General features: G+C 33.7%; 3 protein-coding genes across 3 annotated transcripts; 1 reads left to right on the plus strand and 2 right to left on the minus strand.

The window, feature by feature from the left end:
* Window positions 1-68: 68 nt before the first annotated feature.
* On the minus strand, window positions 69-7,416 carry LOC107002563 (conserved oligomeric Golgi complex subunit 5). Its single transcript, XM_015200626.1, has 3 exons — window positions 6,143-7,416; window positions 3,236-3,709; window positions 69-1,246 (listed from the first exon to the last, which is right to left on the minus strand). Exons 1-3 carry the CDS (start codon window positions 7,280-7,282, stop codon window positions 323-325), a joined length of 2,538 nt encoding a protein of 845 aa, XP_015056112.1. The 5' UTR covers window positions 7,283-7,416; the 3' UTR covers window positions 69-322.
* A 3,086-nt stretch (window positions 7,417-10,502) lies between these two features.
* Window positions 10,503-14,368, plus strand: LOC107032283. The gene is made up of 4 exons (XM_015233871.2): window positions 10,503-10,739; window positions 11,973-12,172; window positions 13,385-13,860; window positions 13,968-14,368. Exons 1-4 carry the CDS (start codon window positions 10,583-10,585, stop codon window positions 14,005-14,007), a joined length of 873 nt encoding a protein of 290 aa, XP_015089357.1. The 5' UTR covers window positions 10,503-10,582; the 3' UTR covers window positions 14,008-14,368.
* Window positions 14,369-15,557: 1,189 nt separating this feature from the next.
* On the minus strand, window positions 15,558-22,216 carry LOC107002721. Its single transcript, XM_015200870.2, has 8 exons — window positions 22,028-22,216; window positions 19,624-20,346; window positions 18,332-18,520; window positions 18,108-18,199; window positions 17,204-17,263; window positions 17,021-17,090; window positions 16,611-16,814; window positions 15,558-16,488 (listed from the first exon to the last, which is right to left on the minus strand). The coding sequence occupies exons 2-8, from the start codon at window positions 20,305-20,307 to the stop codon at window positions 16,102-16,104; spliced, it is 1,686 nt and encodes a 561-aa protein (XP_015056356.1). The 5' UTR covers window positions 20,308-20,346; window positions 22,028-22,216; the 3' UTR covers window positions 15,558-16,101.
* Window positions 22,217-26,162: the final 3,946 nt, after the last annotated feature.

A 26,162-nucleotide genomic window follows, 5' to 3' on the forward strand; every position in this document is an offset into this window, starting at 1 on the left:
GGTGGGGTGGGGTGGGGTGGGGGTGGGGCATTGTCATTATATGACTACTTAGCAATGACCAGGTAAAATTCAATATAACATTCTTCAATTTTTTGAACAAAATGAGGCATTGACTACTATAATCCATCTCTTTGAATCTGTGCACTATCAGGGCAATACTACAAATGTGAAATATTTAAATCATGGCTAAGGGAAATGAAACATAATATATGGTCTTCTGTGAGTTCATAATCTATAAAAACATTATTCAAACAAAAATTATGACGAATGGCGTATACAAAGAAAAGATGATTGGAGCTGTGCATATTTCTCAAAGTTCCTCTTAACGATTCCCGGATAAAGAAGAACCAATTTCTATCATTAAAGGATAGACAGGACTGAATTCTTTGTCTCCTCTTGAACGTACCTTAGAAGCATAATCGTCCAGAGTAGCTTTGATGCCTTTCCAGATCTGGTCCTCGCCTTGTGAATCCATCCATAGTGAATACTGCATTGGAGTAAGTCTATTTCTTTGCAAGGGTGATTGAAGCTCTTCAGGACCGCGTGAGTAGAGATGGTGCAGTATGACACTTGGTGGTAGATCTTGACGAAGTGGGGATGAAGCAAGTTGAGATGTTTCCAGGAATATAACAGGACGAAATGCTCTAAGTGCTCGATATGGGGCACCGAGCTGTTCAACTGGGAACAAGTTTTGGCCAACTGCCAATTCCAGCTCAGCCATGTCCCTGGCTAATCTTAACTTGCCTGATTCTGAGAGAGGTCTAACGAGTGAAGCATGCCTGATGAAAAATATCAGAACTCTAGACGCCATGCTCCTCACGAGGGTAGTACAAATAGTTTCTGAACCTGTAGTCAAGCTATTTGACGAAGAAGGCAACAGCCTGGACAGGAATTCACTACGGAAATGGAGAATGCTCTTCTGCAACTCTTCCATATAAGGTGATGCATTATTGTCCATAGCAGCATCCATGCCGAGACTACCAAAATTTTGATCATGAATTTGCAAGATGCAGGACTCTAGTCGATCAAGCATTGATTGGAATAGCGGTGTCACTGAATCACCTGCAACCCCATAGATAGATCCCAGTGCAGGAGACAGAATATCGGTTGCAATAGCTGGTAATCCTGCCACCATAGACGATATGCGGGTATGAATTTCTTGCAGATGCTGGCATAACGCAAAGTTCTTCACCTGTGCTGGAGTTGCAGGACCTGTTATCTGTCGTGCCTCAGGCCCTGCAGATATCTGTAGACAAAATAAATCTATGAAATTCGAGTAGAAATGCATCTAGATGCTAAATTTATTTATCTATAGTTTTAATCAACTCAATAACTCTGACGATGACGTAAGGGAATTCTCAAAAAGCAATTCGTCAAGGATGGAAACATTATTGATATCACCAGACCCTACCATCCACCTCATATTGGGAGAATACAGAAACAATCAAAGAACACACACACACAGAGAGAGAGAGAGAGAGAACTTCCACCTTTCCCGAAATGAAAAAGAAAATGAAGAGAGGTAGTACTTACTAAAATTCAGTAATAAGAATATCAACCATTTCTAATTCTAGTAATCAAAGTAATTCTACTCATTCCAGACATCAATCTTAGAGTATCAATAATAGCTTACAAAGATTAACCTACTCAAAGTTGCTAGCTGTTTCCTCTATTAAGCTTTCAATACTTTCTTTTTAGGCGAGTTAGAGTTGAGTCAAAAAAACATCAAACAGAAAATGTAGGACCACAGAAAACAAGTTTTATCGAAATGCAGAATAGTACGAGAAAGAGCAAGAACAAGAGGGAAAGAAGAAATATAAACAGAAAAAAGTAAAGTTTCTAGGTCAGTGTTTGCATTTTACAAATCTTAGGCTTTTGCAATTTCTTTTTTCCCTTTCTTGTTTGGGGTGGTGTGATAGCATTGCTTAGCAATCAGTAAGAACTTCCGCTATACCTTTCAAGTATCAAAAACATAACTATGCAAACTCATTTACGCTCTTCACAGTTCACACCATAATTATGATCTAGTTGTCTGCAAAGCATAAATAATTATTTTCCATTTCATTTTGGATCACAATTTCATCCAAAGTAAATCGAGGAGAAAGTGTTCAAATCAAACAAAGGTACTCTGAACTGATTCAAATTAGGGTGATTGTAGTAGGTTGGATAAACTTCATTTCTTTTTTTGTATAGATAAGTATGTTATTTTTTTAGATTAGTTCATGAAAACATTAGTAGGTGAGAACAAATTGTTCAAGATTCTTCTATTTGACGTTGTAGAAACATAAAGCAATAAAATGTTTGGCAAGGGTTTATAGAAAGGTTTGAGAGGAGGTTGGCTACTTGGAAGAAGCTAGTCCTCTCAATTGGAGGCAAACTAACAATGAAAAATAGTGTGTTGGGCAGTTTGAGAAATTACTTCATGTCCTTGCTTCCTATTTCTAACAAAGTAGTAAAGCAAGTTGACAAGATAAGAGAGATTCTTGGCTGTGACCACCAGAAATTCCATCTCATAAAATGGAATATGGTAATTAAACCAAAAGGTCTCGGTGGAATGGGAATGGAAATCCGCAGATGACTTTGTAATTCAACTTTTTGACTTTGTTGGATCTTAAAAGTTTTTAGCAGAAATCAACCTGACTTTGCAATATTGCATCCACTGGATGCATCATATCAACAAAACTAAAATTGTTTCTTGAACAAAAAGAAAAAGATTCTTCCATTTGAGGTCCGTGGAAAATGATCTGCAGTAGATCATAGGAACTTGCATCAATGCAAACTCTTTTTTTTTAAATAACATGCAGCAAACTCTTTTGGATACTTTTTCTTCAGCTTAGCTATAATATACTGGTCTTACTCTAAAATCTAAGTAACGACATGCTAAATTAGAGGAACTTCCACCCCTAGGCCTAACCCTGTTTCTTTCCCCTGATTGCAGCACTTTCTAGTTGATGTATGAATGAACTTGATTCTAAATTTCTGAAACTGCAGACCTATCTCTACATTCTTCATATACAAACTGGCAACTCTCCCTCATTTCCACTCAACAAATAAAAGCAATTGTATTATTGAAGTGTGAAACAGCTGTTTCAAATGTTCAACATACCCCAAACTGCAGATATCACATAAATCATGAAGATAGGCAGCGAGCTCATGATATACAATTTTGCTTCTTAAAGTTATAAACAGTGTTTTCTTCCAACAACGTTCTGTCATACAAATTTGAAAAAGGTACCTGGTATTCTGTTCTTTCTGAAAGCAGAAGCAGAACTTTGTTGATCTCACGCAAGACAAGAAGAGTTAACCGAGCATCCATCTGGACGGCTTCTATTTCTTCTTGAATTCGTGATATAATCCTTGCTATATGATCTTTTGAAGGAACAGTTCCACGACCGGACACTGGAAATACAGTATTAACAAGTTCTGAAAGACGGCTCAGACAGAGGGTTAGGAAAGCAGTCTGGAATATTTCAATGGAAGATAACATTTGGTCCTTTGCTTCTGAACTGAGAGCTGGTGGAACTCCTTTGACATCTGTATCACGTGAAATTCTTTCAAGCAGGTTTTCTAACATAGAGAAGAGTTTTGGATATCCAAGAGTGAATATCTCCTTAACAAAACTTGATGTGCTGAAAGTGGACTTCATTTGGTTAGCAAAAGATTTACCCAGTGCCTCCCAAACACGATCTGTCAATATCGGATCACCTTCCTGAAAAATATGTAGTAATGTAAGCAACATGCTTTTCCTCGTGTCATTAGTCATATTACAACTTACTTCCACTCTCTTTAATTTTTCATTTAGCTTTGGTTGGTCTTTCTTGGAAATATATTTGCAATTGAGCATAAGCATTAACCGTTTATGAAATTCCATAATTAGGTTTGATTAATCTTAGTGTAATGTGACCAGAAATAACCTGATTATATTTTAAGTGAACCTCATTACGAGAAGCGAGTGTCAATGATTCTATGGTCCCGAAGTCCAAACAGGTTCGAAGGCTAATCTAGTATCTAAAATTCAATGAGTTCAACAATGCAATTAATTTGAGGAAATAGAGTGGAAAAGTATGGGAGACTAGTTTATCTGGTATACCTTCGGCACTGGTTAATGTTGATTGGTAAGACTTAAAAGATGAAAAAAAGAAGAGAATTTCCTTCTACCACAGAAAACTAATCCTAATAACTTGAGGTATGCTAGTCACCTTTACTTAATCCACAAATATTTCCTTACTTTTTCTGTTCTGAATATTTTTCACCAGCCGGATCCATAAGCTACAGCTTATTAGTATACTACAATAGCACAATCTTAACTTGTGGAGTAAAAAAAAAAAGGACAAGCAAAGGAATAAAATTGCCTGTTGTTGAGTCCACCATTGAAAAATAAGGTGGATTGTCAGATATTCAGTTTCTAATTGGGCACATCAGAAGATTAAATCTCTGAATCATTCATATTTTAGGGCATATCATCTTTGCTTCCTTGTGTTTTCTGTTACCAACCTCATCATAAAACACTAAATGAACTTAATGAGGAATATTTCTAAATTAGGTCATGTCTCATCACATGCAAATTGCAATCAAAACAGAGTAGATATTTAAGAAATACGGAAAATTGTCACACAGCCAGACACAAGAGTTCACTGTGTTTCTTAGTCTATTATTAAGTAAATTAGTAGGAAGAGGGCATTATTTGTTCTAATAGATCAGTGGACCTTTGCACAGTGAAAGGAGAAGGCAGCAATTGTTGGAGTAAGACAGCCCCACTCTCAATGCATGAGTTATATTACACAGGGATTATATGGCAGGAAAGATTTTTGGGGGAGAAGCAAAAATTCATTTCAAAATTTTATTCTTCTAAGATTTAAATCTTTAGGAATTAGGATCATGGAATCAGCTCAAATACACTTTTCATTTCATTACAGATTTGTTAGCCTTACTTTCTATCAGATTCACCGTTCCTTTAAAAGAACTTACCATACTGTACCCTTGGTAGCAGAAACCGTTTCATGGACTGATTAACTTAATATTACCGATGGTTTCCTTTTCATTGTCAAATAAGTCACCCTCAAACACAGGGCTATAATTGGGGACAAAAGGACTTGTTGTGACCCACATTATGAGAACAGAACAACATAATGAGGAGTTGACAACGTCTCACTACCTCGCATGATTTCAGCTAATTTCATCATTTTCCACAGAATATTGCTTTCAGATACCTAAATGTAACTGCATAAGGTTATATACATTTCTTTTGGAATGAAAATTTCTTTTACCCTATGGACACAATCAGCTAATCTCCCTTAAAAATTGCTCAAAGTTGGTCTTTTTTGTGTTGAAGTAGATTTCATTAATAGCAGCAAACAGAAACAAAAGCAAAAATTACAAAAGACAGATTGAGTCAGCTCGTGTACAAAAAATGAAGCTCTAAGTAGAGAGTTGATGCAATCCCAAAAATGATTGTTCATAGTTGGTCTCCTTGGGTCATAGCAACGTTAAAGTCATAACCAAGGTTAACTAAACCTAAGTTACCAAATTGGAGCAACAGATTCAAGCTCAATGCTACCACAAGTCATGAAACTTGGGGGCTCCCTGGGAGTAGCCAAAAGAAGAAACTACTTGCTATCAGATTTCACTACTCCTCAAGCAGTACTCACCATACTGTACTTTTTTCTGCGAAACTTATGCTGACCACTTTTTCCCTATTAATTGCCTCACTAATCACCCTCAAACACAGGATCAGGATCCTGAAAAAGGATATCCGCATTATCAAAAACACAACTACATAATGGTGAGTAGTGAAGACAGTCCATCGGTACTTCCCATGATTTCATTGTTTTCCATAGAGTATTCTTTTAGATATCCTGAATGTAACTAACTTGGATTATATATATTTAATTTGGAACCAACCTTTCTAGCAAAGGTCCTGATAACACACTTAAGCTGTCTCAAACTAGATCTTCGGTTGCTTATATCTAGCTATAAAATTATTTTGCAGTTTAATCAATTCTATATTTCCAACACAAGGCAACATATTCAGGCTTAATGTGATCATGCCATTTTAGACTACAAATAACTCAATATAAGAAAAGCATCATATAATATAACTTCTTAGAAACAATTCATATCAACTAAAGATGCATTCACGCACCTGCATGACCTCATCAAGCAGCAAGACATGCGTAAAGGGGTCTCTTTTCTTCGATAAAACCCTCTGCAAATGCCAAACAGCAACCACAATGGAATGCAACTGGTCCATACAACCACTCATCCTTTGCCATAATGCATCCTTCGCCTTTGCACTTCCCCCAAACTGTGGTGTCCCACTTCTCTGCACCCCTCCCGGACCAAATCCGCCACCAGCAGATATAGCTTTCATATCCAAAGCAGTCGTTATACTCTTCACTCCCATTGCCTTATACTTGCTCACTAACCCATCGACAGTTCCCCTCAACTCCCCCATATTATAAAACACCTGAAGCCCAGCCCCAACTTCAGCTTGATTCAAGCCTTCAAGTCCTTTTTCCAAAACTTTCATCCCTTCAGCCCGTAATTTCTGCCCAATTTCAAGAACCCATTTGAGTTCCAAATCAACCACATCAATCCCAGCTAAATGGTACTCATTATAAAGCGATAGTATCTCAAAATGTAGCTGAGCAGCTTTCGAAAGATCCAATTTTTCCGGGTCTGGAGTCGAATCCATGAGATCCCTAAGCTTTTTAGACAACCGAATAGTCCTAATTGTCGATTGAAGAAGCTCAGTAGCTGAATGAAGATTTGAAAGCTGAAGGGTCTTCACTTCAATTACTTGATGAGGATCAGAGAGTTCAGAACGGACCCGACGTACCGAAGACTGAAGAGACGTAACCGATGAACGAAGAGTCGAAAGTGCAGATTCAGCAGCACGTAATGAAGTAAGCTGATTGAGCAAATCATGATGACGTGTAAGCACTTCATGACGAAGCTGATGGTCAAGGAGACGGAGACCTTCTTGAAGCTTCTCGATACGTGAAGCGGTAGAACCGGAGGAAAGTGCGGCGGAGGAGAAACGTGTGGAATCAAAGTCGGAGGATAGGAAGGATGAGAAAATGGGATCGGAAGTGAAGGAATCAAGAGGGGAAGAGGCAGGTGTGAATGGCGTAAGGCCGGAGGTTGGAGTAGGAGTAACGGTAGCAGTAGGGGTGGGGTTGATGGATCTGTCTTTGAAAGTTGAGAGACGTTGAAGGGGAGATGAAGAAGATACGGGTGTAGATGATAAATGGGTTGATCTCTGAATCGCCGGAGACGCCATTGATTCCGGCCACCGGCGATGTAACAAAATGGTGGCTTTTTCTGGATTTTACTGATCGTTTTGAACTGAGTGAGAATTTGGGTCTGTTCTTCACATTTTCTTAACCACGTTGTAAAAAGAGGAGTTAAGTATTTTATTCTCTTTTTAAATTTTATTTATGCAATTATACGAAAAATATTATAAGTAGTGAGATATTATTAATCATGATCGTGGATATCATTATATTTGTTAATCATTTTTTTTTCTTTTCAAGTAAAGTAATCGTCTTTTTAGTTAATTTCGGAGTTTGTTCTTTAGTCATCTATTATTAAAGAGAAAAAAGATGAATATACTTTAAACTATCGTAAATAATATTAAATATCCTCCGTTAAAATTTTGGGACATTGGCGTCTCTGTCGTCCAAAAACTAAAACATATACACACTTTATACTAACAGACATACACTTGTCATAATCTTATCTGTCGATCCAATATTTATCGGCGGATAAGATTGTGTCATATGTCTTTATTTACTTTTACGTTAAAGAAAAGGATATATATGCTCTAATTTTTGGACACTAAAGACATCAATACCTCAAAAATATGACGGAGGACATCTGTATATCATTTATGATAATTTGAAAAATATTTATCCTTTTTCCATTTTTTAAAGCAAAGGTTTTATGAATTATATAAGTGGAAATTGTATATAATAGCAAACTAATAACCTAAAATAAATGGAATAGATAGGGTTTGATTTAATTGTGCTCCATAGCAAACGTTAGCTAAAATTTGTCAGCGTCTCTCTCCCAGAAATCTCGCTCGCCACTCTCCATTCTCGCTCGCCTCTCTCGCTTTATACACAGAACTGTTTCTGTTTTGTATAAAGCGAGAGAAAATTGTATATACACATGCAAAAATATATATCTTCGTGTTATACACTTAATTATACAATTTACTTCAAATATTGCAGAGAAAAAGGTCAACGAATTATACAATTGCAGTGAAATACAATTTTCTCTAGCTTTATACAACAGAAGTGTATATATTGTGTTTTTGTTTTTGTATAAAGCGAGAGAAAAACATATATCTTCTTGCTATACACTTAATATTGCAGCGAAATAGGCAGTGAATTATACAATTGTGCATTATACAATTGCAGTGAAATAGGATAGCGAATTATACAATTGCAGCGAATTAGGCCAGCGAATTATACAATTTAGGCCAGCGAATTATGCACTTGTATATGTATAGCGAATTATACAATTTTATGTTTGCTATGAAGCGCAATTATGCAAAGTTTGCTATTGCAAACAAATATGAATTTTTTGTCTGTTATATGTGAAAGTTGACCCATTATATAATAGAATTTGAGGCCCAAAAAAAGAAAGTAAGAAAGGTGAGAGACAACGATTTTACAAAAAAAAAAAAAATTGTTTAAATAATTTTTGAGAAATTTTCTATTTAAGTAAATATATTTTGTTATTGTAATCTACTATTAACATTTGTTGTTTTATAATGAATTATCAATTGAGTAAGTTATAAAGAAACTATTATAATAGGATATTTCGCGAAATAATAATAAATAAATTTATTCTAATAAGTAAAATTTACTCAAATAGTTAAAATAATTTTATCATTATTAATAGAATAAGAATTCGAGAAAAAAGAATGAAGTCATTTTAGTAATGTTTCGAAGCTTGAAGAATGTATAAGTATTATTATTCGTCATGTTAAATAAAGCTAGTAGATTTAGTTATTCTTTATAATAAATATATTGTTATATGACGTAACTTATGTTACTAATTCAGAAAAATTTAATATTTTTTGTTTGAACTTTTTACACGTACAATGAAATTCACCAAATACATATATATACATATATACAAGAAACACCAAACTCACTAACATAAATAGATTGTAAGTTTAATGGAAAATAAAAGATCATATTATCATTACTCGTTGCAATAAAACTAACAGAATTTTCTATTATGGTTATAGAATAAAGACGATTTTTGATATATGCTTGATTTTTATGATGCTAACAGGTAACACTTTTGCGTCTCGTATTATGTTAACATTTGTCTGTCCTATTATATATAGATTTGATCACATTTCTGTGATGACATGTTTCCTTTTTTCTAGAAAAAACGTTAATATTTTTCACCTTGATATGTTATCATAAAATATTTATGTCAATAAAATAATATGTAAAGTTAGTTCATTTTCTAAATTTTTTCCATCCTTTAATCATCTAAATTTTTATTTAATTTTATCTATGAATCTAAATATTATAGAATTGCAACATATTTGTTTGCTTCATAAATATAGCTGTCTAGTTTTATTTTATATTTTAAATATTTATTTCTTTTTTCATTGGACATTAATTTGTTTTAATTTTTTCTTCTCAAAGTAACAGTGAGTATAAATCTGTTGAACCATTCCAATTTTTTTAAAATAGTAACATTTCTTCTTTTATAAAAAAAAAAAAAATTAATTCTATTAACTTGGTTGATAAATTAAAAGTTAAAAATTAGAGAGTAATTGTTATGGTAACTTTTGTAGATTATTATTATTCAACAGATATTTTTAATCAGCTTTTAATTTTATATATATTTAATTACTTTTTTTAAAACTCAAAATTCAATACTCCAAGTTATCTTTGAAAAAGTAATTTTTTTTAAAAAAGAACAAAACAAACAATTTAAATTTGGTAAAAAAAAAAAACTATAACTTTATCTTCGAATTCTTGAACTTTCTTAAAAAGATTCGCCCGTAATATTTTTCAATTGAGTATTCAAACACATAATAAATATTACTCTTCGACACTTCTAATTTATATTTTTTTATTCTTTTTTTTGTACTCTCAAATATCTATTAAACAGTTCGTCAACTACATAAAATCTATAATCAATCTCATCTAATTATATATACCAACCTCCTTAAGCAAAACATCCTTAAAATTTCATAATTTTTCGATACTACGTAGAGTCACATAATTTAAATAGTTAAGCTATTTGTATATCATTTTTTAGGGGTTTTGCGTTCAAAATTTATTGAGTCTAATTAAACTCAAATTAACATAACTTAAATAGTTAAGATATTTATATAACCTTTCTTTTGGGAAATTTCGTATCGAGTATTTAAAGTTTATTGAGTCTGACTAAACTCGAATCATGCACTAAGTTATAAAATGAAACCAAGCAAAATTTTGTTTATTTCTTCAACTATTTTTATATTAATTTTGTTATAAGATTTTTTTTTCTGTATTTTATCATCTCCCCTCTTTGTGAAAATACAGAGTAGAGAAGATTAAAGAAAATGATACTGAATTCTGCTTTTTCTGGATTTGTTCAATGGAAAGTTCAGAAGAAAATGGTAAATTTAGCTGCTTCTGGCACAAATAATTTAAATACAGAGAAGCTAAGAGAACAATTAGACCATCTTCACAAGGAAGCACAAAGCACAAGAAATAAAGGTAATTAATTTGTCTAATTTTTCTCATCTTAAATGGGTTTTATCCCTTTTTTGTCTCCATAATTTTGATGGGTTTGTTTGGATTTGGCTTTATTTTATGTAAAATTACTTATTTGGGGATTTTATATGTGAGATTTTGGGATCTTGTTGTGTAAATTGTTGTAAAGTTTGTTCTTTGATTGATTTTTCTTTATTGGGTGTTGAATTTAGTGATGGGTTGTGTGTGAATTTATCTTTCGGAAACAACCTCTCTGCCTCTACGAGAAAGGGTAAGGTACCCTTCCCAAAGACCCTATCTTGTGAGATTGCACCGGATATTTTGTTATTGTTAGATGAGGGTTTAGGTATGAGATTTTGCAATGTTGGTGTATAAGATGTTGTGAAGTTTGTATCTTTGATTGAGTTCTCCTTTATTGGGTGTGGATTAGTGGTGGGTTATGGTTGAATTTGCATTGCGAGGAACAACCTCTCTAACTCCACGAGGTAGGGGTAAGGTCTGCGTACACTATACCCTCCCCAGACCTCATATGGTGGGATTACAATAGGTATGTTGTCATTGTTATATGAGGATTTAGATGAGGGATTTTGCGAACTTGGTGTACAAGATGTTGTGAAGTTTCTGTCTTTGATTGATTTATCCTTTATTGGGTGTCGAATGAAGTGGTAGGTTATGTTTGAATTTACATTCCGAGAGACGACCTCCTCTACCTCCACCTCTTGAAGGTACACCCTACTCTCCCTAGACCCCATTTGGTGGGATTACACTTGGTATTTTGTTATTGTTATATGTGAGATTCCGCAAACTTGGTGCATGAATTGTTGTGAAGTTTGTAACTCTGATTGTTTTTCCTTTATTGAGTGTCAAATTTATAGGTCAATTCTGTTTGAATTTGGTTTTATCTTTAGGACGTTATAATCGGAGGCTTTACATGTGAGATTTTACAAACATGATGTGAAAGATGTTGAAGTTCGTACCCTTGAATGATTTCTCCTTTACTGGGTGTGAATATTCCTGTACGTTTTGCAAATTACTTATTTGAGAATTTACATGCGAGATTTCATGAACTTGGTGAACTCGCCTTTACGTTTGCAATTTCATCTTGGATCACTTTTATCCAACAATGTGTGTGTCTCTGTTTCTGTTTCCTTAGTTATTTCGCTCATGTATTCTATGGACAGCATAAGATTTATTGAACAGTTTGAGTTCTTACTGATCAGAATCCTGGCTATTCAGCAAATAATGCAAGATCGAGGCTACTTCGGTTGTCTGAAGCAGCAGAGAGATTTCGGCGACAAGCAGCCATTAGTGTTCGAACAGGAAAGGAGAATGACGCCAGGGAGCTACTTTTTCAAAAGAAGAAGATTATGCAAGCCATGGAGAAGTCAAAGAGTCGCATTGAATTGCTCGATGAACTTGCAGCAAAGCTCAATGAGGTATGGTTGGATATCTTTTAGTTTTCTCCTTAGGGTGGTTGCTTTCCTTCAGCTGAGGAAGTTGTTATGGTAGTCGAGATAAAATCTTATTGGAACTTATCAAAACTAAATTAATATTATCACCAAACTTCATCGATTCAAATCTCCACTCAACACGGTGCCTTAAGGAGAAATTGAAGCTGGTTGTTTGTGGAAGCATTCCTTTCTGTGGTTTTGCTTCTTTCCTCATGTGAAAGGATTTAAAGATTTTGTTCTACAACCTTACTGGGCGCTTATATCTGTTCAATGTTGTTGCTCAAACATTAGATACCATAAAGTGTTATGTATGCTGATACAGTTGTTTCAATCAAAATGGTCTTATGGTATTGAGTTGTCATAAAAAGAAAACTCCCCGAGACTTTGGCAGGATGTCCTAATTCTCCAAGTCTTTAATTCCTTTTTTGGTGATATGCGATAATTGATTACACACATAGCTTGTTCTTTCAAGTACACAAATTTAACTCTTGTAACGGATTCACTGAGTAATCAAATGAGAATTATTCATTAATTTTTCAGAGAGGGATATTTCTTTAGTTTACTGGATGTTGGAAAATCAATTGACATCTGTACATAGAAGACGATACTTCTGATTACATTACGCGCAGAGTTGAATAATTGGGCAGTTTTGTGTAAAGCAATAACTTTTTTAAGCTACCTAACTGTTGCGACTGAAGGGAGCTGCTTCTTGTTTTTCTTATTTTGTTGTCTTCTTGAAGACTTTCTTCGAAACTGAAGGGATAAGTTCCAAATTCTTGTTATGCTATAGTCTTGTGTAGGGTGGGTATGAGGATTGCTATCCCTACTTAACAAATCAGTGGTATGACTAATCATAAGGCACCAACAACCTAAAACTGGTAATTTTTGTTTTGGTGTCCAATTGAGTCTAAAATTTCCTTCACCTGCAAAAATTTGGAAAAATAACACAACATTTTAGATATAAAATAAATATATCATTTTTTTTTATCGTGGTTGATTAAGGATTAGAAAACAAGGGAGATTTGCATCCTTATTGTGGTTGACAAGGAAATTAAACAAGGGAGAAGGTTGAAACTGATTAGTTACTGAAAAAGGAAAGAGATACTTTTTTAACGGACTAAAAAGGAAAGACAAACAAATTGAAATGGATGGAGTGTATATTTTTGCTACTTTTTTCACGATGTCTTCTATTTTCAGGCGATATCTATGAGGGAGAAGCAGTTGATTGGAAATGTTGCTTTAGATCTTGAGATTGCTATAGATGAGGCTCCAAGTCCCGTCCGAATAGTATCTCCAAAGGATGATAATGCAGACAATTCAGATGAAAATGAAGACGTTGACCTGGAAACTATAAAATTAGCTGATAGTCAAGAATTGCAAGCTCCCTATAATGGTAATGCAGACCTTAAAACTAATAATGAATTGAAACATCTCGAGGCATCAACAAGTGGGGACATGTCCAAGGAAGCCGACAGGATCAATAGTTTAAAGGGGGTATCTTCATACGAGGAGTTTTTGGAGCATATAGACCAACAGCTAAGAGATATTGAAGTAGAACTTGTCACCTTTTTGAGATTTTCATCCTTAATACTTGAAAACAAAGATAAACTAGAAAACTCAAAGATACAGCAAGCACTGGACGTTCTCGAGGGTGTTCATCAGCTTAGAGGGAGGTAAGTATAATCGGATCCAGACGCAAATGAGCTTTTACTTCTCATTGCCCACTTTTTCAGTGGCTTCATTGGAACATATCTGACACAAAATTTGAATTGGTTTGTAGAATTGAAAGCATAGTGCAGAAAAAAACTGGTGTATATTGAAGATTTTTTGCACTATATGCAATCCTTGCAGTGGTGGATGTTAAGGCCAAAGTTCATTTCTTTGTGGTTGCTGTTGGTGGTCGGACTTCACTAAGATTCTAAGCACTCTCTCAGAGAATCAAGTTGCTGTAAGATAGTAAGGTATATGCTTTGTGAACAACAGGAGAATATCACAGCCTTTTTTCACCGGTGGATATAAAATTCATTATGTTCTTTTGTAATATATTTCTACACTCTACAACTCTGTCAAATCTCCCTATTTCAATTGTACATTCAAGCAATCATATCTCCAGTATCCTTTCTTTTTGATTCTTGAATCCCAACAGTCTTTGATTCTTGAATTCAATTTTTTGTTGGCATTTCTTTTCTATCTCCACAGTGAAGAGCATCAAAAGATGCATTGATCTCATTAAAGCTAAGGCTCTCTATTTACCCCCCTGATGCATCTTGTATCACCTATTTTGTTTTTAAGCATAATGTCAGTTAATTGCTGTTACTTATGTTGTCCACTTGAGGGTTTACACTGGGTACGTTAATGTTGTTGGTTTCTGTGCTTATGTTGTTCATGATATTCCCCAGTTTGTCCACCTGGATATAAATAACTTGCATTGACCATTCATCTGCGGGGTCTGCCAGCGGTAAGTTTTCAGCAGTTGCTGATATGCAAGATATCATACTGATTGTTGAGTTTCTAGATGTCATTATTTTCTCATTTCTCTCATCTTCTTGAGCTCGGATATGATGTACTCTCTTTTACCACAGCAGTAGAAACTTACTTAGCACGATCTTTGTACTGTTTCCTTGAGCCCTCGAGGGTTTATTGGAAACAACCTCTCTACCTTCCAAGGTAAGGGTAACGTCCGTGTCCACACCACCAGATCCCACTTGTAGGATTACATTGAGTATGTTGTTGGTCTCTGTACTCTGAGAAAACTATATAAAACAGCTATGCTTCAGTCCTGAACAAGTTGGGGTCAACTATATGAATCTTCACTGATCATGTTTCATCTCGTTGGTTTTTGTAAATGGACTTCCACGACATCCATGGCAAACACGCATAATGTAGCTGCTTCTGTGTCCAATTCCAGTTGCTGAAGATCCTATAAAAGCTTCTTTTATTTGTTTAAGATACTGATAATAATCTTCATATTCTGCAGACTATAGTAACTTTATTTGTTACTGATTCTGTATCATGTACTTATTTAAATCCTTGCTGTTAGCATATGGTAACTTTATTTGCACTATTTTTTTGTTATCCTTACATTCCAGTGTGCTTACTAATAGCCAAATTATGTACCCAAGGGTGTTACCTCATGATCGATGATAAGAATCGTCTCGAGACCAAGGTTTAAAGACAATTGTTTTATGATTTCCTTCTATATTGTCTAAGTCTTAGTTGAATTACTTGTACTAAATGAAAAGTAGCAAATAACTGGTGAAATAGTCTATGTGCACGCAAGCTGCAAGGTTATCAAAGAAAAAGAAATGACAGCCAAATTATTGCAAAACACCTTTCACTTATAATATGGAAAAGGCACAATCTCCATAGGTTGGCTCGAACAGAAATAACGTTCATTGTTCACTTTTCGACCCAGTGAAAAATAAGCACTGTCCTGGAATTTCATAATGCCTCCAAAGATATTAATCTTGTTTGAAGCAATTGCATAAAGTAATAACCAATATCTTGAAGTTTCACAGGTAGAATTTCGAACTCCACGGCAATGACTATTATTCAACTACAGGAGATGAAAAAGTGACTATTCGTGATCGCCATTGCCTCGACTACCAAGAACATATCACATAAGTAACCATGTCGATGAATCCAGAGAAATGCACATACAAAATCTAAGAGCTCAACTGTATTTGGAATTAGGCGCTTTCTGCCTTTTATCATGTAAACGGAACAAGGAGAATAGAGAACAATGCCCCCTCTAAATTCAACTTATGAAGCAGCAGAACTGTTCTATCTATGCAGTTATTAGAAGTTATGTTACTTTTCTCCTTCCTTCTCTACCAGTTGTGACAAGATCAGACAACATTTTCCGATTCTCATCGCGATGCAGTATTGGAAGACTTGGTATTTCTATGTTTTGATCAGTTAATGACAACATATTTGTCTCCATCTGTCATTATACCTGCAGAATGAACTGACTTCTTGGCTTCTGAATCATCCTTTCGGACTTGCACATGCGATTCAGCCTCGTGCTGGAACATCTTGACGAGTTCTTGTAATTCTAGTTTCCTCACCTCAACTTTCTCCTCGGCGAATGGTTTATTCAATCCGAGATAGATCAATCCGATAGCAATCAATCCAGCTCCTAGCAAGACAAGGGCGAGAGAGAAGAAGGCAAATGCATATGGGGATCCCTCGTTTCCAGGTATTCCGTCCACATTTATCCCAAATAGCCCCGTGATAATAGAAAGAACAAGTCCACAACCCCCGAATACCCCTAGATTATGTTGGACTCGAAGGCTCCGATCCTGAAGTTGAAGAATTTCAGAGTAAAAGCTCAACAGGATTACATGGAAGTTATTGCCAAGGGCATTTACTAGTTATAGAAATAGACTAGTAAATGTATCTCATGTAAATAGACTTATGGCACCTGTAACCATGCACGGACAGTACTCTGCATGACATCTTGAATTGTAAATAAGCGGCCACGAACTGCTTCTTGTTCTCCAATCATCTGTCTTGTACTTTTTAGTATGCCTTCAAGCAAATTCCTTGCAGCAATTCCCCTAAGATGTTGGAGAAGCTCGAATATAATCTCTTCTCTTGCATGTAAAGACCATTTCACCCGTATAACCTCGCAGAAAAAAAAAAGAGAAAATGATGGTTCAACCCCAACATATAACGCGCTTTTAAACACTAGCCTGAAATACAAAATCCTCTCAGTGATGAAAGGAAGTTTATGGATACTTAGTAGTCATTCATTGGCTTTGGCATCAACTAGATTAAGCATATTTTTATGCTTTGAAGGATCAATTTCCTGCAACGATGAGACTAAAGTACCTGTGTCGACAGCCTTCTAATCTCTTGATTCAAAATTACACTGAACAACTGCACATCTTCATGGGTTCTCCTGTCCAACAGGGACAGTTCATATGTTTATAATAGATGCCATTAACTAAACCAAAAGGCAGCAGAATTTCGATTGCAGCACAAAGAGCAGTTTATAATCAAAAGTGGAAACACCTGTTCATGAACTTCAGTTCAGCTTCATCAGCTGCCCCAAAAATATACTTCCGATATAACCTAAAAGTTTGTGTATCAGTTGAATTCACAATCAGAATACCAAGCCACATTGATCAGTAGTGACAAAAATTATAGATGAATTCAGCCGTGCAACATAAATGACTGGTCAAAAGCTATCATGCTCTAGGCATATTGAGCAAATTGGTAACTAACAATCGAAGTTGCAACTTCTGACGAAGTAAAGTAGTCTGAACGGTAAAGATTGGTCAAAGACAGGAGTCTGGTGGAACAGAAAGCACAAGACAACAACATTTTCACAATTGCTTAATACATTTTAACAAGAAAAAAAGAATGATCCATGTTTAGCAGTGCATTAAAGAAGCCCACCTACAAATTACACAAGTATTCCTTAAGGTTATAGTATGAATATGATTGCTCGGATGGTACTTATTTCCATCCAAAACACTAGGTTCACATCTTGGTCAACTTCTATTTACTCAAGAAAACTCATATTTACTGATGATATTTAGTATAGTTGATACGGTGACGGTCTAATGAAAAAAAAAAACAAGAAAATGCATCAATTCCGTGAGATGGAAAACATATAAAAGGTGAATTTTAGGAAACAAGAAGATATGACTCTTTAGAATCCAGAGGAACTAGTAATAAAAAAAACATTATCAAGAAAATAATTCTGTGTATAGGACCAAAAAGCTAGAGCTAAATAGTGAAAAGGAAGGAGAACTGTAAAAAAGACATCTGAAAAAAGACACCTGCGCAAAGGGTTACAAACCAACAAGGAGGCTGAATTCAAAAGATTAAGGCAAATAATGAAATAATAAGCATGTATTCCTTTGTCTCCTACAATATGTATGGGTCGAATGAAACAAGGAAAAATTAACACCTGTCATCCCACCGGGCCAGGCGACAAGCAAGGAGTGCTACTACCTCGTGAATTGTTCGCGGGACATTACAAGAGCCTGCAGCGAGTAGTTCCTGTGAACACATAATTAAACAGTGAGATGTCTATCAATACGATGTCCAAGCCTCAAGGTTTTTATTCCATTGTCTAGTAATGTCAAATGCAACATAGACAGTAGGAGCTTTATAACATGATCATTGACAAACCTGGACTTCTGCAATACCTATCACATTGATATTTGATGCAGAACCTTTAACATGCAATGCAGTTAGCAAGAAATTTTGTGATTGCCATGATCGTATAACAGCTGGGATATCATCTTCTTCAACATAAGGATCACCAACTGACTGCCCCAAGAGCTCAAATAGTAATCCACCAGCAACTCTAACCGGAACCTTCACCAAAAGCAACAAGAAGTGAAGGTTATACAAGCTCAAATTTGTGGCATAGTTTTCACACAGAAATACAACTACCATTGTAGTTAAGAGTCGATTCTATAATGTTTAATCCTTCAATAAATTGTCACACCTTCATGTAAGGAAATATTTGTTTTCCTTTTACAGATGATCCATGACGCTCTGCAGAGGAATTTTTGTAGCCTACCATATTTTTCAGGTTCGAATTTAGATCTAGACCTCAAATAAGAGCATGCATAAAAATTAGAACAAACGTTTAGTAAAAAGCAAATGCAGTCTCCCGTAATTTGATTTTCCATCCATTTCCTTCATAGATATTTGTTGAAACTACACTCTATTTGTATCTTTGGTGGTCTTATCAGAGTTCACAAAAGAAAATTGAGAAGAATCAAAGAAAAATCGTGCAGTCACTGGACACAGCACAAAATACTTTAGTGGAAGATTCTATATAAGTTGATAAAGCCAGTAAGAATGATTTCGTGCGAGATAAGTAACAACTGCGTAACTCCTGTCAAAGTGGAGAGAGGAAACAGTTTAATATGATCAAATGACCAGTCACCAAGTTAAAAGAAAAACTGCAACCTCAATGTTCTTCTATCAAAATTGGTTTTCCGAACCTTAAGCATACCATTTAGCAAGAAAGTTCAATTTACTGCCTGTACTCATTCCACCCCTTCTCTCCTTTTTGAAATCTCAGGAAGAAATATCTAGCATCTTTTGCTGCTCCTCTTAATAAACTTCTAGAAGGTGCAGAGAAGTAGGTAGTTGCTGAGGCAAATAAATTATTTTTTTTTGTGGAAAAAAAAAACATGATACTTGCATCTCTTATGTCCAAGCTTTTCACAATTATCAAGAGTCAACCATCCTTTCAGTCATTTTCAGGAACAATAGCCTATTCTTAGATCCTTATAACCTTGTATATCCTAAAAAATAAAAGAAAGGAAACTATCACAATCCAGGTAGGTTATACAATAGGTTAGAGATCCTGATGCTATTAGGAGGAAAAAGAAGGTTCAGTCTTCCCAAAGTTGTTATAGCAGTACACATTGCTTGAGTCTAAGCTTATAGAAGAAGATAAGTACCTCATAAAGAAGGTGCTTCATGCGTTCACTGATCAGCTTGCTTTCATCTCGCAAGGCAATACTTATGGCAGGATGTAGCCAGTGAGCATTGCTCAACCATGCATTGATGGAAGGGTGACCTGCAGCTACATGACACCACCAAGTTGGTCCAACTGGATTTTGCCAGTATGGAGCTGCAACATCTGCTACAGTGACATCATCTTCCTCGTCACTGAGATCAACAGGCTGAGAGGCCCAACCACTATCAATCTGAACTGTTTGAAGCAGCTCAGATATTCTAGACCAGCCTATTGGTATCCAGTAATTACCAGGAGACCTTTCTCGGGAATGATAAGGATAGTCTTGATGATAACTTTGGCTATCTGCATTCTCGATGTCAACATACGCAGATTCTGTTGGATAATGAGGTTCTATGAAGTGATCCTTGTCAACATCTTGGGGTGAGAAATTACTTGCACCATATTTATATAATGGTGGTTTTTTAGGGTCCCTGGAAGCATAATGTTCAGTAGCTCTCGCGTCATTTGTCTTCCGTTGGCCACGGACAAATTCAAAGGCACAAAGCAGGCCATCTGTCCATAGCTCACTACCCAGCATGACATCTCTGGACAGTTGCTGTTTATGATTCTCTCGGTTCTTCATACCATTGTTCATTTTTGCACTCTCATGAGTTACACTACTCATGCCACTTTCCCTTTTCCAGATTCAACATAGCCAGCATTCCTGAAATATCAGCAATTGATGGACCCAAGTTTGTCGAAGAAGTTGCAAGATGAAGGAAGACAACAAAAAAAGAATCACGGAGAAGTGGTATTATCTGAGGATCGCTAATGTTAACATTTTGCCAAGACCAGGTCAGATCTGTACTATAATCTCATGACACCATTTAATATATAATTTGGGTTGTTATCCTTTCGAGCAAAAAAAGAGGTTGTATAATTATGTCAGAAAACTAAAGGAATATACTAGAACCAAAGGAACTAACGCTGCTGGTAGGAAAGACAAAAACTGCATACCAACTTATGAACCTACCATTTCAATACCGACTAACGATACATTAAAATCCAATGGAACTAATGTCACTGATAGGAATGTCAGAGACTGTACTACCAAGATCGGCTACTTCATTTCAATAAAAACTACTACTAATGAACTTATAAAAGCTCCCATCTTTCCCAAGTATCATTCGCGATGACAAGAGCAGCTGCAGATCATGGTAATTCTTGTCTATAATAAGCCTAAACAGAAGGGTGTGTCATATTCAGTGAGGTACATTCATCAGCACTTATGGTAGAAGCTATTCACAAAACTCACAGACTAATTAATTCATCAACAATCTTGATGATTGTCAGGAAAAATGAAAAAACTAATACCAGAATAATCATAATTAGAAGAAGACAGAATATTCAGCAGGTAAATCATATCAACATGTGGAATCATCTTTGCCTCATACGCCAGATTGAGTAAGAATGAATCTAACAAATTCACCAAAGTTGCATAATTTGCACGCCAACAGTCAGACAGTTATGCTCATGTATAACAGTTCAGCCAGAAATCCTTTGAAATGGTACACTTGGAAAAGCATATCGTGCATTAAACAGTTAAAGTTAAAATCTTAGACATATGCAACAAGCATTTTCAAGATCAAAGGACAGAACAGAGAATACAACGACTGAGGTGCGTGTCGTATGACAGGAAGTTTTCAGTGAAGAAGTCATTTTCTAGGGAAAACAAAAAGTCATTTAGATGTTTGAGGAAGTCATCTTCCTTAACACAGTCCTCCAATTCTTACTTCGTATCACATTTTCCAACCAACACTCCTTTTTTCATAACCAATAAATCCCGAAGAGTCATTAAGGTACAGTTCGAGATGTTGTGTCTTTAACACTAGAACAAAGCTAAAGGAGCTTTGCTCAGAGTCAGACCAACAGGTACATATTATTATCAACAATCTCACTCCAAAAGCCCTTACAAGCACTACCCAATATTATCATCTATATTGTCCATTCACCAACCAAACACCTATGTTGCTCAAACTCTTCAAACACGCTGGCAGGTGTATGTCAAATCCTCAAAAACACACTATTTTTTAGAGAATCGGACACGGATACGACATTACTAATGAAAACTAAGATCAACATAGCCAAACACTAATAAGTGAAGCCAACTCCTATTTTCCCCAAAAAAAAAAACATTTCTTTTCTCGACTAATTCCAACGAATACCTCCCACCAGCAACACACACCAGGTACCATCATGCTAATTGCTAAAAAGGGTATTTAATCCCGGAACCAAAAATTGAAAATTTCTTTCAAAATCACCCAATTAAATCAACTATACATACATTCTTCTCAAATTCAAGCTCATTTCTATTTGTGGAACATTAACAATTCAAGAAAACTTACCAGTAATGAGCCACCGACTGGCCCCTTCAACTCCAGAGATTTGTATCACTAATTTATATGACCCAATATTCAAATGGGTGTTTGAAAAAACGGTTCTTTGATGTTCAATCAAAACCTAAAATCCTTCCACCATACTTGCTGACAACCTCCGTTACAATCCTTTCTCCTTTGTATCATATTGTTCGAATTGTTAAGTATTATTTCGTAATGTATTTATTATTATCACGTATTTTATAATATATTTATTATTATTATATATTATTTCGTAAATATGTAATTTTAACGAATAAAATATTTAGATAGATTGTATTATTTTTTCATACAATTATATTACAATATAATACAAATGATGACAATGTGTAAATCATGTAATCCAACTTAATTTTTTCATGTATCCTAGAAAAACTATTTGACTACGTAAATATTTCTATTATATTTATTAATTTTCATTCTCACTATAATTTTAGATGATTACATATTATCTCATTATTTATTAATTTCATATTAAATTCAAGCTAACCACATCTAGATACGTATCATTGAATAAAGATTCGATCAAGTATAATTGGGTTAAGTAATGTTTAATGATCTTATAGATTCATATCATGTGTAATATATAATAACTTATAGTTAAGATCTATTTAAATTATATACTCATTATAATAATAAAAATAATAAAATCGTCAATTATTTTTATTTTTTAAAACTATCAAATAAAACAATTAAGTGTATCCTATCTAATATTTTCAAGAGAAAAATAAGACTAGCGGAAATATGCGAACTTCCCGACTTTTTTATGTCAAACCTCATATCTGTATTAGATTTTTTAAATTAATACTAATTTTAAAGAAGATACTTTTGAAGAATCTGATTAAATATACTTTTATAATTATTTGAAAATCTTCAGATTAGTTTTTTTTTTTATATAAAAAAAAATATATTATCATATTCTTTAGTTGAGTTTTTATTTATAGCTCAATGGTGTTTTTAAGTTTGATCTAATTTTGGAGATTACTTCAGAATTTTGAGAAATACTCCCAAAGAAGTTTGGCGGGTAGAAAGTCAGAATGTTTACTTATTCCCGCTAATCTTAAATTTTTTTCTTGAAAATATTAGTTTGGGTAAACTTAATTGTTTTATTTGATAGTTTTGAAAAAATAAAAAAGTTGACAACTTTGTTGTTTTTGTTATTATAATAAGTATATAATTTAAATAAATCTCAACCATAAATTATTCTATAGTGCATATCTCACGAATTTATAAAGTCATTGAACAAGCTTGACAGGATATTTATCATATTATTTCGCTGTTAAATATATTTTAAAATATAAATACATAGGGAGAAAGGTAAGATGTAGTGAGAGAAATGGAAAAGAGAGGAGAGAGAAGATTGAGTTAGGTGGGAGACGAGTGAAAGAGTTTATATTTCTCAAACACATGAAGATCACAATTTATTCTGAAATACGAATACATATATCATTGATGGATGTAAATCTACTTAGATATGTTTATTTGGATTAAATTATACCTAATTTTAATCCTCATATATTCAAGATACTTGTGTTTGAATAAATCACATGCATGTATGTGGAGATCGAAACTTAACCTATAATCTATTACTCATTGAAATAACAAGCACAGTATAAAGCATCAATAAAATAACGAAAGGATGATTGAACTTCTTCTAGTGATATCGAATTTAAGTTATTAAGAATAAAATATTTTGTTAATAAAAATGTCACCTTCAAAATTAAATCTTTCAATATACGAATTCAAATTTGATATACAAACTATCAACCCTAAATCCTTGAAAGGAAAAGAGATTATATTTATTATTATTATTGTTTTTGCTTTCTCCCTTTGCTTATTTTATGGTTACTCTAATAAGCAATTATTGTCCATCACAAATAAAAACAATTATATGTTATTATAATCACAAATAAAAACACTTATATGTTATTATAATCGCTTCTAAATTTTTTTGGATATTTTTAATGTATTATATGTTTTTTTAAAAATAGAGATCTCTCTAATTTTTCTGATTTAATTAAAAGTTCATCATGATATTATATAAATATATTATATTTAAAAATTTAAGAAATTGACGCAATACAAATCAAAATCATGTTTTGAAAAAGTCAATATTTCTATATAACAAATTAGTGGAATCTTTGATTCAATTAGGAGAGTGATTAGTAGCAAATATATAATACTAAACACTAGTATCCAAAAATTAATTAAACTTTTCATGTTAAATTCAGTGTATATATTAATTAATTATTTTTCTCACCAATTGGTGGGACCGCACATGTATTATATATTTTGCTAAAATAATTGCTAATTTTATAATCACTAATTGTCGTTCCTTACAAGTTGGAATATAATTTGAGTATTAAAATTAAATATTTTTCTTTAAAAAATCATTTGAGTTTCCTCGTTGAATAATATTTATAACTTATTGGTATGTGTCGTAATAAGATGAGATTTCTTTGCTCTTAATTAGATATTTCGCGTTTACGCCTATTTGAATGAATGAAAAATTTTTTTTTGTAGAAAGCGTCACACCAGACACATTAATTAAAATATTTTACTTGCTTTTATTAATTTAAACTCACGTCATGTACAATTTACAAAAAAAAAAATACCTACGTTGAGTGTTTTCATTTTGTTAAAAATAATTTTCGAAATTCAAGACCTTTAATTAAAAAAATATTTTATTCAACTTCTCTTGATGGTTATTGTTTAGTTGTAATTCACGATTAGTTTGACACAATTATCAAACAAACAATTAAAAAATATATTTTATAAAATATGATTAAAATTACATAGATAAGTATGAATTAAATAAAAGGAAAAGAATTAATTGAACATGTCAACATGACACAACTCACCAACGTCGTGTTAGTATTTAAATCATTAAATGTCATAATTGTGTTATTCAATTATTATTCTATCATATACGTAACCTTTTGTGTACCACAAGATAAATTTCATTTTATGTAATAGCTTATAAATTATATTCTATATATAATTTATTCGATAAGTTTAAAATGACGAGTTTAATCAAGCATGTGTTGACTGAAAAATAATTTCTCGCATCTCTTAAGAAATATTATTTGCTGAACCAATTCACGAACTAATTTAGAACTTTATAACATAACACATCCTATAATTCAAATTATTACTAAACCCATTAATCAGTGATTATTTTTATTTATTTTTACGTGATTTAAAATAATCGTATTATTTTTGCGCTATCAGTAAAACAATAATAGTGTAACTAAAGAAATCTGAAAATAATAAATAGAGTCCGGAGTCTAAAGGGTACAAAATATTAACAAAAATTCCAAAACAGTATATAAAATATTATAACCAAAACGGTAAAATCGCTGCACCAACAGCGACTTACCCCACCGGAAAAAGCAAAATCGCTGATGTTAATTTTTTTTAAGAAAAAATGAAATCGCTGCCTAAGCAGCGATTTAGGAAAAAAAAATAAGGAAGTCGCTGCCCCAACAGCGATTTCAAAAAAAAAAATTATAAAAATAAAGAAATCGGCTGCTGGGGCAGCAATTTCAAATTTTATTTTTTTTAAATCGCTGCCCCTGCAGTGATTTCCTTAATTTTTTTTAATTTTTTTTTTTTTATGAAATCGCTGCCTAATTTTTTTTTTTTGAAATCGCTACTGGGATTTCCTTATTTTTTAAAAAAAAAAATTCATTTTTTTTAAAAAAAATTAACATTTTGCAAAATCGCTGCAGAGGTAGCGATTTTGCTTTTTCCGGTGGGGTAAGTCGTTGTTGGTGTAGCGATTTTACAGTTTTGGTTAATATAAAATTTTATATACCGTTTTGGAATTTTTATTAATATTTTGTACCCTTTAGGCTCCGGAGTCATAATAAATATATGTAAATCTCATCTCTATTTTCTGAATAAAAAGAGATTGTTTTCGAAAAAACTTCGAATATTATGAAAAAAATTAAATTCCTAACCCCTAATTTATATCAAAAAAAGTAGAATATTTTTAAACGAAGTTGATCAAAGGGACCCTTTATCTATTAGCTTTAGCAGCCACTCATTGTGTCCTATATATATGTATTAAAAAAAACTATATAATATACCCTCTATTCTTCTA

Source organism: Solanum pennellii, chromosome 10 (genome assembly GCF_001406875.1).
Source record: "Solanum pennellii chromosome 10, SPENNV200".
Taxonomy (NCBI): Eukaryota; Viridiplantae; Streptophyta; class Magnoliopsida; order Solanales; family Solanaceae; genus Solanum; species Solanum pennellii.